This window comes from Phyllostomus discolor, chromosome 8 (genome assembly GCF_004126475.2).
Source record: "Phyllostomus discolor isolate MPI-MPIP mPhyDis1 chromosome 8, mPhyDis1.pri.v3, whole genome shotgun sequence".
NCBI lineage: Eukaryota > Metazoa > Chordata > Mammalia > Chiroptera > Phyllostomidae > Phyllostomus > Phyllostomus discolor.
The window spans coordinates 3140352-3155581 of record NC_040910.2 but is presented as its reverse complement, the minus strand read 5'-3'; the positions used below and the strand labels follow the sequence as shown (position 1 = coordinate 3155581).

At 52.2% G+C, this 15230-nt stretch overlaps 1 protein-coding gene across 1 annotated transcript in view; it reads right to left on the bottom strand.

Annotated features, from left to right (window-relative positions):
* SPATA5 (spermatogenesis associated 5) overlaps positions 1 to 15230 on the bottom strand; it is a 128246-nt gene that overhangs the window by 75245 nt on the left and 37771 nt on the right. The window contains exons 12-14 of the mRNA XM_028521236.2: positions 12208 to 12261; positions 11661 to 11740; positions 5512 to 5638 (exon numbers count right to left, since the gene is read on the bottom strand). Coding sequence (XP_028377037.1) covers positions 5512 to 5638; positions 11661 to 11740; positions 12208 to 12261 — 261 coding nt within the window. The remainder of the gene's footprint in view (positions 1 to 5511; positions 5639 to 11660; positions 11741 to 12207; positions 12262 to 15230) is intronic.

Here is a 15230-nt window from a genome sequence, read left to right as displayed (position 1 = left end):
CAAGGCCACAACCCACCGCGGTGCGTTCACCACCTCAGAGAGCGCGGGGAAACGGACACCAGCTTAGGGGGACAAAGAAGAGTGAGGATGCTGCAGATGGGATAAGAGGAAGTCAAACAAGACATCAGGCCTGAAGAAGAGGATGCTGGTTGGTGACACGGGATGTAAAGACAAGACACGTAGCCCAGTTTTCAAAAACAAGGAAGGACCCTATAAAAAAGGGACTAAAAACTGGTCTTTATAGCATCTTGGAGTAAAGTCGGGCTGCTGGGTAGGAGCCTCAGGGAGACGAACGGCTGCGGCTTCAGCAGAAGAAAGAACTGCCCGAGAGTCTGCAAGAGCGACAGAGCGCTCTGTTCCTCGAGGTGACAGGTTCCCCATCCGTGCGGGCAAGCAAGCAAGCGAAGGGCGGAGAAATGCTGGGGAGGAGCTGACCAACGGGGTCAGGGCATCGGGAAAGTCACCAGGCCGTCTAGCCCTCCAAGCTCTCCCCAGCCTTGAACACGCAGCTTCGGGTCTGGGCTGTCAAGGGCAGTGTCTCAGGCTTCGTCCCTGTTCTTTCTCGAGTGGCAGACTAAGCCCACCCCCTGCACGCTGCACCGCCAACACTATTTGCCAAACAAGTACACTTAAACCTCAGATTTGTAACTTCTCAAAATTCAAATATCGAAGCCTGAAAATCCCAACGATGACAAATACTGAAAAGGGCATTGAACATACAATTACAAAAAAAACAACAACAAAAAACCCCACAAAAACCAATGGAACTTTTTAAGATTCAGGTGCCATGAATTCATATTGTTCATATACTGTCATAAAAACTGCATTTCTAGATTTATAGATCTTGGTGAGTCATTCAGTTGGAAAGATAATTATTTAGTCTTTTCAAACATTAAATATTCAAAGAGTTTTTAAGAAGAGATGAAACACACTTGAAAGAACAACAAGCGAATGCAGTCTTCCTACTAGTGTGGGTGTATTTCTGGCTGAGCATTACACTGCTGACTCATAGAATTTATCTTCAGAAAACTCATGCAATAAATATACTTAAACAGTATTTAGAAAAACTGTGTAGCTCGTGCATGAACAACAGGCACTGGAGACCTGACTGAACTTGGATGAAATGCTTTCAACGGCAGACGGATCCACGGTCGGTGGGCCTTTTCCACAGACACCCAAGGGCAGGGGCCTGAGGCTCCAGAGGCCAGGCCCGCTGCCAGGCCCCAGGGACGAGTGTGGCCGGGTTCCCGCGGGCTGCAGGTGTGGACACTGAGGTGTGAATTTCCCATCGGTGTCCCGTGTCACAAACAGCACTCTTCTCTGAACCACGTTCCCAACCGTCCCAGTGTGCAAACCCGCTCCTAGATCACGGGCACACACACACACACCAGGTGGCGGGCCGGGGCCGGCCCCCTGGGACAAACGGTCCTCGCCTTGCGGACATCGGAAGAAGGCAGGACCTCTGGCCTGCTTCTCTCCTCGCTCCAACCCCCAGCCCCAAAGCTGAGACCTCCCAGGCTGCTGTAAAATGACAGGAAAGCTGAAACTGGAAGGTGACCCTGGGGGCGGCCTCCCAGGCCTGCCCAGCTGCAGCTCACCCTCCAGTCCCCAAGGACCCCCGAGCCACGACGATAAACACTGCGGAAGACCAGTCCGTGTCCTCCCCTTGGACACTCACAGGACATAAACCGTAATTTACGTGGACTTGTTGCACCGGTCAGTTAGGCCAGGCAGCCTGCTCTCCGGCTCTGACTTGGCTGACAACAGCACCTGCCACCTCCAACAGGACGGGTCAAGAGAAAAGCTGTCCACAAACCTATTTGTAACCTTCTTTCTGAAGGTGTTTCTGGAATACAATTCGTCTGAAAGTTGGAAGCTACGTATATTTAGCTTCTCATTTGCTGACATTTCTAAATATGTTCATTAAATTTTCCCATGCAACAAAGGTAGCCATAAAACCAACTTCTAATTTGCAATATTTAAGAGATGAAAAACCGTGTCATTGTTAACTCATCGGGCACGTTCCTTCTCCCAGAAACACGGACGGGGGAGTCGGCGCCAGGCCACTGCTCCCACGGCACCAGCACCCCGGGCTGGCACCGAACCCCCAGCCCGCGCTATTGGAGACCCTACGGATCTCCCGAAATCTCCTCGGCTCTTCCCTCAGTCCCTCCCACTGACAGCTTCGAGAACGATGATTAAACATCTACAAGTGTACTAGTACGTGGGAACTAGGTATTTACAGATCAGGGATAATACTCTCAATAATAATCATTGAGAGCCTATTACGTACTAGCCATCGTTACTAAAAGTAATCAAAGGGCCTAACTTCAAAAATATCTGTTAAATTAAACTGCTCCGAGGCCGTCTAACATCTAGAAGAGGAGACAGGACCATGTTCCCTTCACGCTCGACACACGCGCACGAGAGGGCAGGGACCGCACAGTGTCTCCCCGAGGGCCACACAAGCCACAGCCGGAGGAGGACGGACGACCCCCCCAGTTTGCGCGCTCACCCCTTACTGGAGCGTCAGCGAGAACTTAGGCATGTGCTGTTCTGAAGCCCCCCTCCCCATGCTGCCGGAGGAAGCCCCGCCCGCCGCCAACCGGCAGCCGCATCATCGCTCTTCATCTGCCCTTCACTTCCCCCGCCCTCAGCAACACAGACGTGCGAGTGAGGCTGTGACTCCTCCCCACTCACCTCTCCCCGGAGCAGGGTGAGGGAAGAGGTCTGTGGCGGCTCCAAGATGCCCCCGGAGACCCCGACAGCCACTCTTCCCGGCCCAGTGCGCCACAGCGCAGCTGGCGGGGCTGACCGTAAACACGACGGTGTCACAGGAGGCAGAGTGACGGGACTCCTGAGCCGCGTCCCACCGCCTGTGCTGACCCCCCAGGGTCCTCACGCGCTGGAGCTGACACCAGCTGTCGTTCCCTGCACCGCACGGAGCCGCAGTGCTGTCCGAGAGGGACACTAACTACGTGCAACACGGGGGCGCACGATGACGCGGACGTCCCCCTCTGACGGTCCGAGAATCCGTTCTCCCGGTTCTGACACACTGACGCAAGGGCACCGTGACACACAGGTCACAGGCAGCAGGCCACAGGGCAGGGACATCCGCTGGCTCATTCACGAGGCTGGACACCAGAATGAGACGCAGCCAAGGTGAAACTCCACGTTTAATCCCTCCGACAGCAGACTGGTCCCTCCCCCTCCCCCTTTCCAGCTTTAGGCTAAAAGCAAAACCTCCGCCTTTCAGCATCAGCCCACGGAACTCGCTCTAATTCTCCTGTTGCCTGTTCTCTTCCTACTCCAGTGTCCTCCAGACAAGACAGGTGGTGAAAACCACGTCTGTTCATTTCACAACAGGAAATTGTTTTTCGGTTTTAAAAATTTGCCTCTGAAGACTGTTTTGTTTCTACCAGCACATTCAGGGCACATTTTGGACACCATGTTCTAATCACACATGTGTTGAATTGTTTTATAGTACTATTGCACAATACACAAATAATACTCTATAACAGTTCTGGGGAAAAAATCTAGAAAGGAAACAGACTTTCAATACACCATATATCATCTGACTAAGTAAAAAAAGTACAGTTTAAAAAGGCATATTCCATGTGAATATGAAATTCTACCTGAAAGAGAAAACATTTAAAATATTCTAAAAAACAACTTCTGGTTATTTAGGTATTTTGGCCCTGGCTGGCGTGGCTCAGTGGAATGAGTGTCGGCCTGTGAACCAATCAAGTTCACCTGTTCGGCTCCTGGTCAGGGCACGTGCCTGGGTTGTGGGCCAGGTGGCCAGCTGGGGGCGTGCAAGAGGCACCAACAGATCAATGTATCTCTCTCACATTGATGTTTCTCTCCCTGTCTTTCTTCCTCCCTTCCCCTTTCCCTGAAAATAAAGCCTTTTTAAAAAATAAAATAAAGTAGTGATTTTAAACAAGTACAGGATAGATTATAGAACATTTAGGCCATGCTTCCATGAAATGCATTCAAAGTTGTACTTGAAAACATAGCATCTCTTTTGATGACCTTGAAACCACCCCCCACCTCCTCTTTTTTTTTTAAATTTTAGAGGGAAGGGAAGAGGGGAGGAAGAGAGAGAAACACATGCAGCACAGGAAACCTGAGGAGTTTTAGATCTCATTAGCCACGGAGTCACCCGGCGACAAATGTCATAAAAATCAACATAGTCTTAGCAGGAAAAAGATGATTTTGGGGGTTTAGCCCCTTTACTTGCGAAACCAAAAGGCGGGACTAGGTCACCTTTGCGGGCTCCTTCCCCGCCTTCCGTGACCCTTGGCAGACGCAGCCCTGCCTGTTCCACAGGAGCCCGGGCCCCGGCCCAGGCCCCACGGACGCTCAGGGCCCACCTCGCTTCCCGGAGAACGCTGCGTCGGGAAAAAGAGCGACTGAGGCTCTTTGTCACAGAGCGAAATACCGAAGTGCACGAGAGCAAGGCTCGCTTTGCACATAAAAGTCCCTTTGATATTTTCAAAAGGATCATTCTCCAACTCCCGCTCTGAAAGCTGGAAGGCTGTGTGTATGCGCACCGGGTGCGGGGAGCTCGTGAGGTCGCGTAATGTTAACAAAAAGGAGAAACTGGCTCAAGCTCTGGGAGAAAATTATTGCTCCCAATTTAAATCTTTGTTTAAAAAGCTATGCATTCAGTATAAATTGGACACTTAAAATTTAGTTGGTTCTTTTATTAAGCTGTGCCCGGGACTGGGGGAGGCAGCAGAAACTTAAAAGGGTTGCTTTTGCACCTACAAGGCTTATTTAACGCTGCAGCCGAAGTAAATTCTTAGAGAAGGGAAATTCGTTGTCATTTTTATTCTAATTGCTCTGAAATCAACTGCCGGGCCAGGCCTTCTGCGAAGTTGTTAATAATAACCTGAGTCTAGTACAGAAATTCACCTTAATGTGAATGGGAATGTTGAAAACTTCTATTAAAAAAGTCAGAAGAAACCATAAAAAAAAAAACCCCCACACACAATCAGCCCTGGCTAGTGTGGCTCAGTGGACTGTGCGCCACCCCCAGAACCAAAGGGTCGCTGGTTTGGTCAGGGCACCTGCCTGGGTTGTGGGCCAGGTCCCCAGTAGGGGGCGTGTGAGAGGCAACCACACATGGATGTTTCTCTCCCTCCCTTCCCCCCTCTCTAAAACTAAATAAATAAAATCTTCAAAAAAAAAATCACAGAACTTCAATACTCTAGAGAAATATACTGTTTAAGTTTGGTGTGACTGTGATGGGGGGAAATTCAAGGGGTTGCAAAAGAGTTTCATTAATGCCAAAACCATAAGCAAAAAAACCCCCCCTCAAAACCCCCCCAAAACAAAAAACCCACCATAAAAGCTTTTTTCTTTCCTCTTCATTTCCTTTAGTTTAAAACCTTTCAGCTTCCTCTAAATAGAAAACTAATTACAAAATAATCTGACATTTAAAAAAATGTAACCAAGTGACCCCATCCTGGGCTTCCCAACCCCCTGCGGCCCCCCCCTCCTTACCTTGTCTATCCGGTCCGGGCGGTTGGTGGCGGCCAGGACGGTCACGTCCTTCAGCTGCTCGATGCCGTCCATCTCCGTGAGGAGCTGCGCCAGCACGCGGTCGGCCACGTTCCCCGCGCCCGAAGAGCTGCCGGTCAAAGACACAGTTTAAAGAGTGCGTTTACCTGTCCCCAGATACGCCATTCTCTGGAAAATACCGTACATTCTATAACTAGGAAAATCACGTCTGTTTCAAAATATGAAAGGCATGCTTCAGAATCCATCGCTCGTTGAATTATCATATCCCAAAACTATGTTCAAACCATTTCTTGGTCATCAACCAGGTTCATTTTCTCCCCAGCGATGACACCCTATGTGCATGTCACACACGACAGAGCGGGGAAGAAAGGTACGGCTATTTAAAAAGAAGCGGGCAGATGCGAGAAACCTGAAGGAGACACAGCCAGTGGGGCTGGTAAACCGAAGTCTCCATGGAGTCACGGGGGAAAGAACCTGAACTGCCGGCACGCTGGAGGGGAAGTGCCCGCGGGGCACCCGGAGACGTGGGCGTAAATGAGGTCCGCAGCAGAAGCATGTCTCCTGACCCTTCGCCACAGAGATGGCACCCGGGGTGATGGGAGTGGGGCGGACCGCCCGGGAGTGGGCGGGGAGTGGCGAGAACTGAGTGGATGATAGCGCACGGAACACGAGCACAGCACTGTGGAAGGGCGGTGTACTGGTGTGCTCAGGCGGCCAGGACAAAACACCACAGACCGGGAACCGAAACCACAGAAATTCACTTTCTCACAGTTTGGGGGGCTGAAAGGTCAAGGTGAGGGTTCCCGTGTGGCTGGGCTGTGGCCAGGGCTCTCTTCGGGGCTGACAGGCAGCTGCCCTCCCACTGTGTCCTCACGTGGCAGCCGGAGAAACAGAAACCAAGCCGTCTGGCGTGTCTCTTCTTGCAAGGCCATGGAGCCTGTCACACCTGCCCTCATCTAAACCTGGTTCCATCCCAAAGGCTCGAAGTGTTTTGCAAAAGCATTGCCGAACACTTCATTAATTCTTTCTGGAGCTCTTTGACGGACGAACGTATCCCAAAGCTTACAAATGCTTCTTCACAGGAAGACGACGAGGTTTCATGCACACAAGTGCAGGTCACAGCATTGCCCAGTTTAGTCCCAGTGCTGACTTATGACACTAAAACACGGTGAAGTCAGACTCTGAGAACCAGCTGAGAGAACCCAGCCTCTAGCTTCTCTGTGCCTTCATCCCTCATCTGAGAAGGAAAGGTCTGGAGCTTGCCCGGCAGACACAGGGCTAGGAGGCTGAGATACAGGCCGGAGGCATTACTGCCCCTTGGGGGACTGGATCGTTACTGGCGAGTATGAGTGAGGAAGTTAAGTCGGATCACACCCACGCACACATCCTTCTAGCTGCAGAATTCTGTGACTTTGTGATGGCACTTTATGCAGCACTTAAGTAATTTAACTCCTCATTTTTAACAAAAATATGCATACATATGCATATTCAGAAACTTACTACTGATGGCCCCGATCAAGCACTTCTACACCGAAAGAGGTGGACTCGTGCTGGTCCGACTTGCTGTCGGCTGTGGGAGGGGATGTAGCTGTAAACAACGTGGGGGACGAGGGAAGGGGACTCTCTGGGTCCCCATCACCCCATGCTGCCCCGCCCTCCTCTCCGCAGACCACTGAACGCTGGCCGGAGAGCCGCGCAGTGAGAATGCTTTATGGGCTGAGAAATATTCTTGGCAGCATTTCAAAGCTGTAGTAGGAAACAAAAACCGTAAAACTGACATCCTAGGAAATCAACTCCCAGAAAAAGTTTGAAAACAAATGTGTAATCACTAACATAATGAAATGATTTTATAAAACTTTATTATCTGCTAGAGACAGTCCACATGACAATGGGGGGGGGGGGGGGGGTGTTCAGCTGCAGAAAATATTGAAGCTGCACTTTCCCAAAACAGTACTTCTTCTTTTCTCCTAGGGAGTCAAGCCACTTTTTCAAATCATTCGTATTCAAAAGTCACAGGACACTGCAGCCCGAAGGGACTCTGTATCTCAAAACAAGCCAGTGAGCCGCAGCCGCAGACTGAGTGCAGCCAGCCGACTGTTTGTATCTGGTCACCTGCTCGTGGGGCCTCTTCTGTGTCACAGTGCTGGGGACGGACAGTCCTGGTGGGGGCGACGTGGCCCTCAGAGTCAGACACCCGTGCTCTCCGGCCCGCTGCACAAGTCTCGCTGCCACGGTGGTGATTCGTACGCCAGTTTTTTTTATTTTCCAATACTCAGTATTTCACAAAAATGATGATTTATTTCCTATTCAACTCCTCCAATAAAATAAAATGCCCTATCATCAGATTTCTAAATCATAGACCAGCATCTCATTTACCCAATTTAAAATTTTCCACATTTTTCTAGTGTGCGTATTAAATGTCATCAAGAGCTCCAAATGGTAGGCATCTGACTGTGTTTCTTACACTCCATCTCCCACACCCCCGCGGTCATCAGCCGGGCTCTGGAGAGGCCTGAAACAGACGGCACGGAGGCCAGCCAAAGAAAGTCCACTGGAGCACAAGCCTTACCTACCACAATTCTCTTGGTGCTCACGTAAAATGCAAGCAACCTCTCATGTTGAAGACAGGACAGAGAAACAAGAAGAGAAACTCCCTGCCCTACGTCAACAAAGAGCAGATTCTCGGTTCCCAGTCAAAGGCCACAGCGGGCCCTGCGTCGAGGCAAAGCCGGACCTTCCGTCTGCACAGCCGCAGGGCTCAGCTCCAGCAGAACACGGAGCAAGGCGCTCCCGGAGCTCAGCTGCGCACGCCCTGAGGCTGTTGGGCTGAAAAGTCCGCCAGACATTCCCCGTTTCTTTCGCTGCTTTCTTCGGCATTTGTTTAATACTAGGTGTGTTCCAACGTGAAAACCGTGCCTGCCGGGAAACAGGCACTGTACTCAGAAACCCGAAACACAGGCACACAAAGTGATAGTGGCTACAAAGTGGTTTCTGTTCGAGTCCGTAATATGTAGAATTATTCTTTAAGTAATTAGATAACTCTCACCCAGACAAACGCACCCAAACCCTGACAGTGTAGGAGGCCGTTCGAAGGGCGCCACACCAGAACCACGAGTTCCAGTCTTGCTGAGACCTCAAAGGAGCTCACGTGCCTCTCCGCTTAATTCTAGGGGCTTCTGTTCCTCCTGAAGAATAAAACCTTGCACTGGACAACTTGTAAGAATCTTTCCAGCTATAAAATTGTATGATTTTATGAAATTTTAAAAACCACTGTAAAAACAATTTAGAGCCCTCCTCGAAAGTGTCCTTCGGAGAAGTGATGCCTCCGGAAACTTCTCCAGTGCTTAGTGCCACGAGTTCACGACTCAGCCCACGCTCCAAACACACCACAAAAAGGCCGCCCCGTTTCCTGGCCTTCACTGCACACCTCAGGGCCCTTCTCAGAGCGCTGCTGTGCCTGCCGTGAACGCCTGCAGTGAACGCTGGCCCCCACCCTTCAGGAAGGCAGAAAGTTAAGGCAGCTGGCGGGGAGGGGCAGGGCGCGGGCAGTGCAGGCAAAATACCAAAGACAATCATCAACTGTATAATGTCTTATTGTGCATTCATGCAGGGTTCTGTTTGTGAGTTTTTTCTTCACCTGTGAAGCACTTAAAAGTTTCTAGGGCCTAGTAAGCACTAGATGAATGGTATCGAATGTTATCAGCCCTGTTTAACTCAAACCCCTTCCCTACCTTGGCATCTTACTTCCTCCCGTATTACCTGTTCCCCAAAGAGCTGTGCTGCTTTAACTGCATTTCCAGCTTCCCCGAATGTCACAGAGATCACTGACGCACTCAGCAAAAGGAATCTTATATTTGCTCCAAATCCCAATATGAAATAAGACCAAAAAATCTTATTCAGAGCACCGTGATTTCAATGGGCACACAGAGAAAAAGAAGGAAATGTGAGCCTTATTTATTTTCAAGTCCCAAAGAAATTTAAATGTGCAGGGAGGAGGAGAAAACAGCAGCTGTCATTAGGCACTTTTGTGCATGTGGAAAAATAGGTCTGGAAGCACAACTAGGTCTAAAGCTAACAAGCAAACGGCGTGTCTCCGCTCCGCTCACAGCCTCCATTTTCACGGCTAATGAGTCACTTGAAATGGTCAAAATTAACTGGTTTAGTATGCACAGGATAATAAAGACTAGTATATATATATCATAATTCTCTGCTCAATTTATGAGGCATCTTAAGTTTGGAAATTACAACCGTTATAAAAAGAAACAGTCTTCTTACACACTGTCATGTCTGGGCTAGCCATATGGATTTTATCTAAATGTTATTGTTTGAACAAATGAAAGTAATGACTATTCTATAGCCCAATGTTATGGAGAAATGTCTCCTAGTTTATGGAATTTTTTATTTTTCTATGTTTTCCATTTCTTTAACAGTGCATAAAATTGGTTCAGTATCTTTAAAATTTTATACTTTTGGACCATCACCAGCTGTTTTTACGGTTCCTAGAAACTGTTTAATTTAAACAGCTGAAGAACAAACACATGCAACATACATGTGGGGGGTTTATTTGCTTTAGTTTTCAGGTAATAGCACCCTCATTAGAGAAAACAATCGCTTTCCAGGCAATGCTGGCTCATCCCGAAGTGAGGAGGAAAGAGCCCTGAAAACAGCATCACTCCATGCGGTTCTTGTGGCCGGAACAAGCCGACTCTGAGAGACGCACTGCGACTGAGGTGCCACCAACACGCTCTGCTTCGGACCATTAGCGCTGCACTTGCTCACCAGCCCCATCCTGGTTTTCTGAAACGTCACATGACTTTGACCAAAACCTCCTCTACAGAGGCGACCGCACAGAATTCACTTGTGCTGGATCGGGCTGAGCCGCCGAAGGAGGGACGCCCACAGCACAGAATGAGACGGACACTGTCAGAGGAAGTGAGACCCGAAGGACGCAAATCATTAGCAGCTGGCCAATTCCCTCTGAGCCTAACTGCCCGCAAAAGCAGGCGATTTCCACCCAGTGCCTTGTCTGGTTTCCCGTTCCATTTTATTTCAAAAGCACTTCGGGAGAATCTGCTCCATGTTCCACCTCCCACCCGGCTCACATTTAACACTGTAGCCCACCCTGCTCCTCCGCAGGCTCCACAAACACACGCCCCCAACGTCACGCGAGTGTGGCAGGTCGCACGGCTCCAGCTGACCGCTCTGGCTTCCGTCTCTTCTCCTGCAGCCCAGGTGAGCCCGCGCCACCTGCAGCTGTGCCGTCTCCCCTCGCAAGCACTGACGGGGCCCGGGCTCGCCAACTCATCAAGTACAAGGGCCAGCGGTGGTGTTCACAGGAGCTGCCACGGTGGACGGACAGCAGCGCGGATCCCGGGGAGGGGGAGAGCGGCCACGCCTCCAGCCGCACGTCCTCCTGCGGCTCACGAGGCGCCCTCCACCGTCACGGCCACCGTCACAGCCACCGTCACGGGGGTACCTTTAGCGTCAATGCAGCTGTGCACACGGCGTACGAACCATCACTCTCCCACAGGAACACCTGTGCGTGCTCCTGAAAGGCCCGCTAAGCACTTGTGGAGAAAAGACTACTGTGCTCACGAACAGTTCTGTGAGACACTGATGATTGTAAGACCATACACTTAAACTATCATAAACAATTCTCTTTATTGCCTGAGATTCAGAAACAAAACTATTAATATTAATTTCTATTCTATTGTACCTAATTATAGTTTAGGAAGTGTGATTTAATCCAGAGAATACTAAAATCTGTGTAATAACACCTCATATTATAATTGGGCTCTATTCTATCATTTCTATACTTAATCGACCTTTGTTTATTGTTTTAATCATATATTTATAAAACCCAAATTCTGATAAATGGCACTAAGGATCCCTCCATAGATAATAAACTATAAAAATGAACCCAATGCCCCGAATGGGTATCGGCGTTGTTTAACTGCACGTGAAGCCGTGCACGTGAAGTAACTGAACGGGGGCAACGGGAAAAACTGCACGAATGGCGAGACGTCCTCTTTCCGGCCCAACGGACAGAGACACAGAGCGGCGCCAGAAGCGCGCGGGCTCGGCACTGCGGCGGCCGCCGCGCCACAGCGAGCCCGCCCGGCGGTGCTTACCTGCCGCGCTCGACCGCCAGGGCGTCCAGCTCGTCGAAGAAGACGATGGAAGGAGCCACGGCTCTCGCTCGGCGGAAGACCTGGGGGAGGAGTGCCACGTCAGCCGGTGACCGGCCACCCCCACGGAGCCCCGCCGCCACCGGCTTCCGTTTGGAACGGTTCGGACTGCGACGCACAACCAGCCCGATGCATGCACACCGATGCATGCACACCGCAGCGGACCAGACAGCAGACAGCCGCGGGCAGCCACCCGGGCCCGTGGACAGAACGCTGGCACTCGTTTTAAAAGTCTCTGCTAAAACTAAAGGGTGGTACGCTTACTGTGAGGCTTAAAAACAAAGTATTAATCAAAACTGCATTTTTAAATAATAAAATAATATTTGCCTCAAGAAAAAACACACCACCAGAATGGGGATGTGGAACCGGAACTCTGTGACCCAAAGGAAAGCGGGGACCGCCCGGAGGACTGGAGGACCGGAGGGCGCTCTCCCGGGCGGGCAGGGCTCCCGGGCGGGCAGAGCCCCGCGGCGAGGCGGGGTCTTCCTACCTCTCTAACGGCTCTCTCCGACTCGCCGACGTACTTGTTCATGAGCTCGGGCCCCTGCACGGGAAGAAAGCAAGTGTTCAGTTCGAGGAAAGAGCAAACACACCCATTAAGTAGGAAAAAGTGGGGGAGGGGAAGGATAAACGAAAATCTGCTTTAATTAAATTAGTCCCTCCAGCATGCTCATCTTCACTGACGGTATCCGTGCCTCAGGAGTCAAAGCCACTCCATGTCCCAAAGACGACATCGATGCAGAGGAAAGGCTGGGGCTGCGAATGTCTCCTTCACCTGTCCGCCCGTCGCCCCATCTTCACGCTCCGGCAGGCACGGCTGGGCACCGAGGATGGAGGGGTCACGCTGGAGGCCAGCGAAGGGAACGCTGAGCTCCCAGGCCGAGCCGCTGCCCGCTCCGAGCGGGTCCCTTTGCCGGGGTCGAAGCCCACTGGGCCAGCAGGCCTCAGGGCTTCCGTCCTCAGGACCGCACGGAACTCCTGGGAACGGGGTGGAACCCGAGTCCGTGGCGGGGTGCCGCGGGGCTCCCCTGAGCCTCGTGCTGTCTGCTCTCCCGACCTGGCCACCCGGAGGCTGACCACACGCCTCTCCAGGGCCCGCGTGCTCCTCTCAGCCGTGCCCCGGCCAGAGGAGACCGCTCCTGTGCAACAGGGTCGCAGGGCCACAGCAGTGTCACTCTGTGGCAATGACCCTCGTCACCCTTAAAAGTCTGCATCTTCCTTAGCTGTCTGCCACTCGGCACTTCACCTGGGTGACGGGCAACCCCTCTTGCCCTCTGAGTCCAGGCACGTTACAGGCACCAGGGGTGCACGGTGCAGATTCTGTGCAACAACACTCTGCCTCATCGTCAGTGACCGGAGCCCAGCAGGCGGGTCCCGCAAAGGTGCCGGGTCTCCCAGTGACCCGCTGCCCACCGCTGGGTCGAGGGTGCACATTTCCGACGTTCAGCACTTCTGAAGTCCAACATCGTCTTCTTTCTTAAATACCTAACATATCACACACGGTATGGAAACACGGTAGGTTTTCTTTTTTACTGCACACCTATCCACTTCCTCGTGTTACACCGTCATCCCATCACAAGAAGTCACAGGACATTAACAAAACAGAACACCTCTGCCTGAGGCCCACAGCCACGTCCCGCAGACCCCGGCGGAGCGGCCGTCCGACAGCCCAGACGTCCTCCTCGGCCATGGGAGTGTCCCCTCACCGCACTCACGGTTCTGCCCAGCCCCCGGCTCCTCGGGACGCCCTGTCCCCACATCCAGCCGCAAGCCCAGCAGGCGTTGTGTGTGTGTGTGTGTGTGTGTGTGTGTCTCTCCTTCTGCAAACACCTTACTTTGAACGAGGGCCACCTTCCACCCCACGCACACCCTGGCTCCAGGCACCGAGGGGACGCACCTAGGCCCGGCCCGAGCACCGGCTACACGACCTACATCACCCAAACCCACCTGCCCGAGGCGTGCTGGCAAACGCTGGCAGAACGTCAGCTAACGCCACAAAGCGGCACAGGCGATGCCTAGTTCCCGTCAAGAGACCGCTTCAGGAGACGACCACCGCACGGCAGACCAGTGCTGCGGGGACGGGGACGGAGGCGCGCCCGGGCGCCGCGACACACGGAAAAGGAACGGCGCCCCGCCCAGATCGCTCCCGGGGAAACGCGCTGCGGGCGGGCGAGTCCTCGCGGGTTATTCTGCGCCTCCCACGGGGGGGACGCGGCCAGACCCAGGGGGAGCCAGAAGGGTCTCGGCCAGCCCACACGGGCACCACGCGCACCCGAACTGCAGGAGCCCCTGAGGGCTTGCTTCAGGGCGCACCGACGCGTCAGCGGCGCACGAGGCCACCAGCCCGAGCAGAGCAGACCCAGGGCCGTCGAAGGGGGGTGGGGCTGGGCGAGAAGGGTGAAGGTCGCAGACCCAGACGCCCGTGTGCCGACCGCCAGAGACGGGGGGCGGGGGGTTAGGCAGAAGTGGAAGAGGGTGGAGGAGGGATCAGAGGGCGGGGGGGGGGAGCCCTGACCTGGGTGGTGAACACACAATACAACATGCAGACGATGTGTTTTCAAGTTGTACACCTGAAACCCGTACAGTTTTATTAACCAACGTCACCCCAATAAATTCAATAAAAAACAAACTGGAAAAGAGAAAACAGTAAGCCTACGGTGACATCAGTTTCATCGCACATCGTTTCCTTTAGGGCTCCGGAAGCACTGCTGGTGCCGAGGGAGGGCTTCCAGCAGGTGGCTGACCCCGCGCTAGCCTGTAAAAGGTCATCAAAAGTACCAATGACACAACTCCCGAGTGAAAAACCTGGACTTCAAAACATTAACAAAACTGATCAAAACATTAAGGAAAAAATAAATGACCTTAAAAAGCAACTTCGTAACATCTGGTAATGTCTACGCCGACCAACGGCAAGAGCTTCTACGTCAATGCACGAGGCCCGTACAAGCATGTCTCACTGCAGCGCTGCCCCCAACACAAATGGAACCTGAAGATAAAAGCCGACTAACACAAAGGTGAGCAACGTCCTTCACTCATACACTGAGCGTCCTCATAAAACGGAGAACCGCACGTCGCACTGTGCGTGGAAGGCTGCACTAAGGAGTCAACAGTCCGGGAGCAGGAGAACCAGCAAGAAAGCGGCTACACGGGCAAACGCCTTGTGACATTTAAACGCTTTACACATTCACAAACGAGAGTCGGAGTTCCAGATGTTCTGCCAAATTTTTTAAGGTCACGGAAAAGTGGAACCTTTCCTTGCTGATTATTAAGATTATTTTTGCGCGGTTTCGCCCCGCACGGTCACGGTCCCAGTGTGCACCGCAGAGCAGAGCGAGGTCGGCCCGTCGTGACGTGAAATACAGAGTCACGGGAGCAAAGCCGGTGCCGTTCGTTTACATAGGACACACGGCACTTCTACCCGGAGGGGGCTGTGGACAGACGTCAGAAACTGAACAAGAAAACCAGAATCAGGGTCCACTCACTACACAAGCTTTAGATAACTGGGAGAGTGGG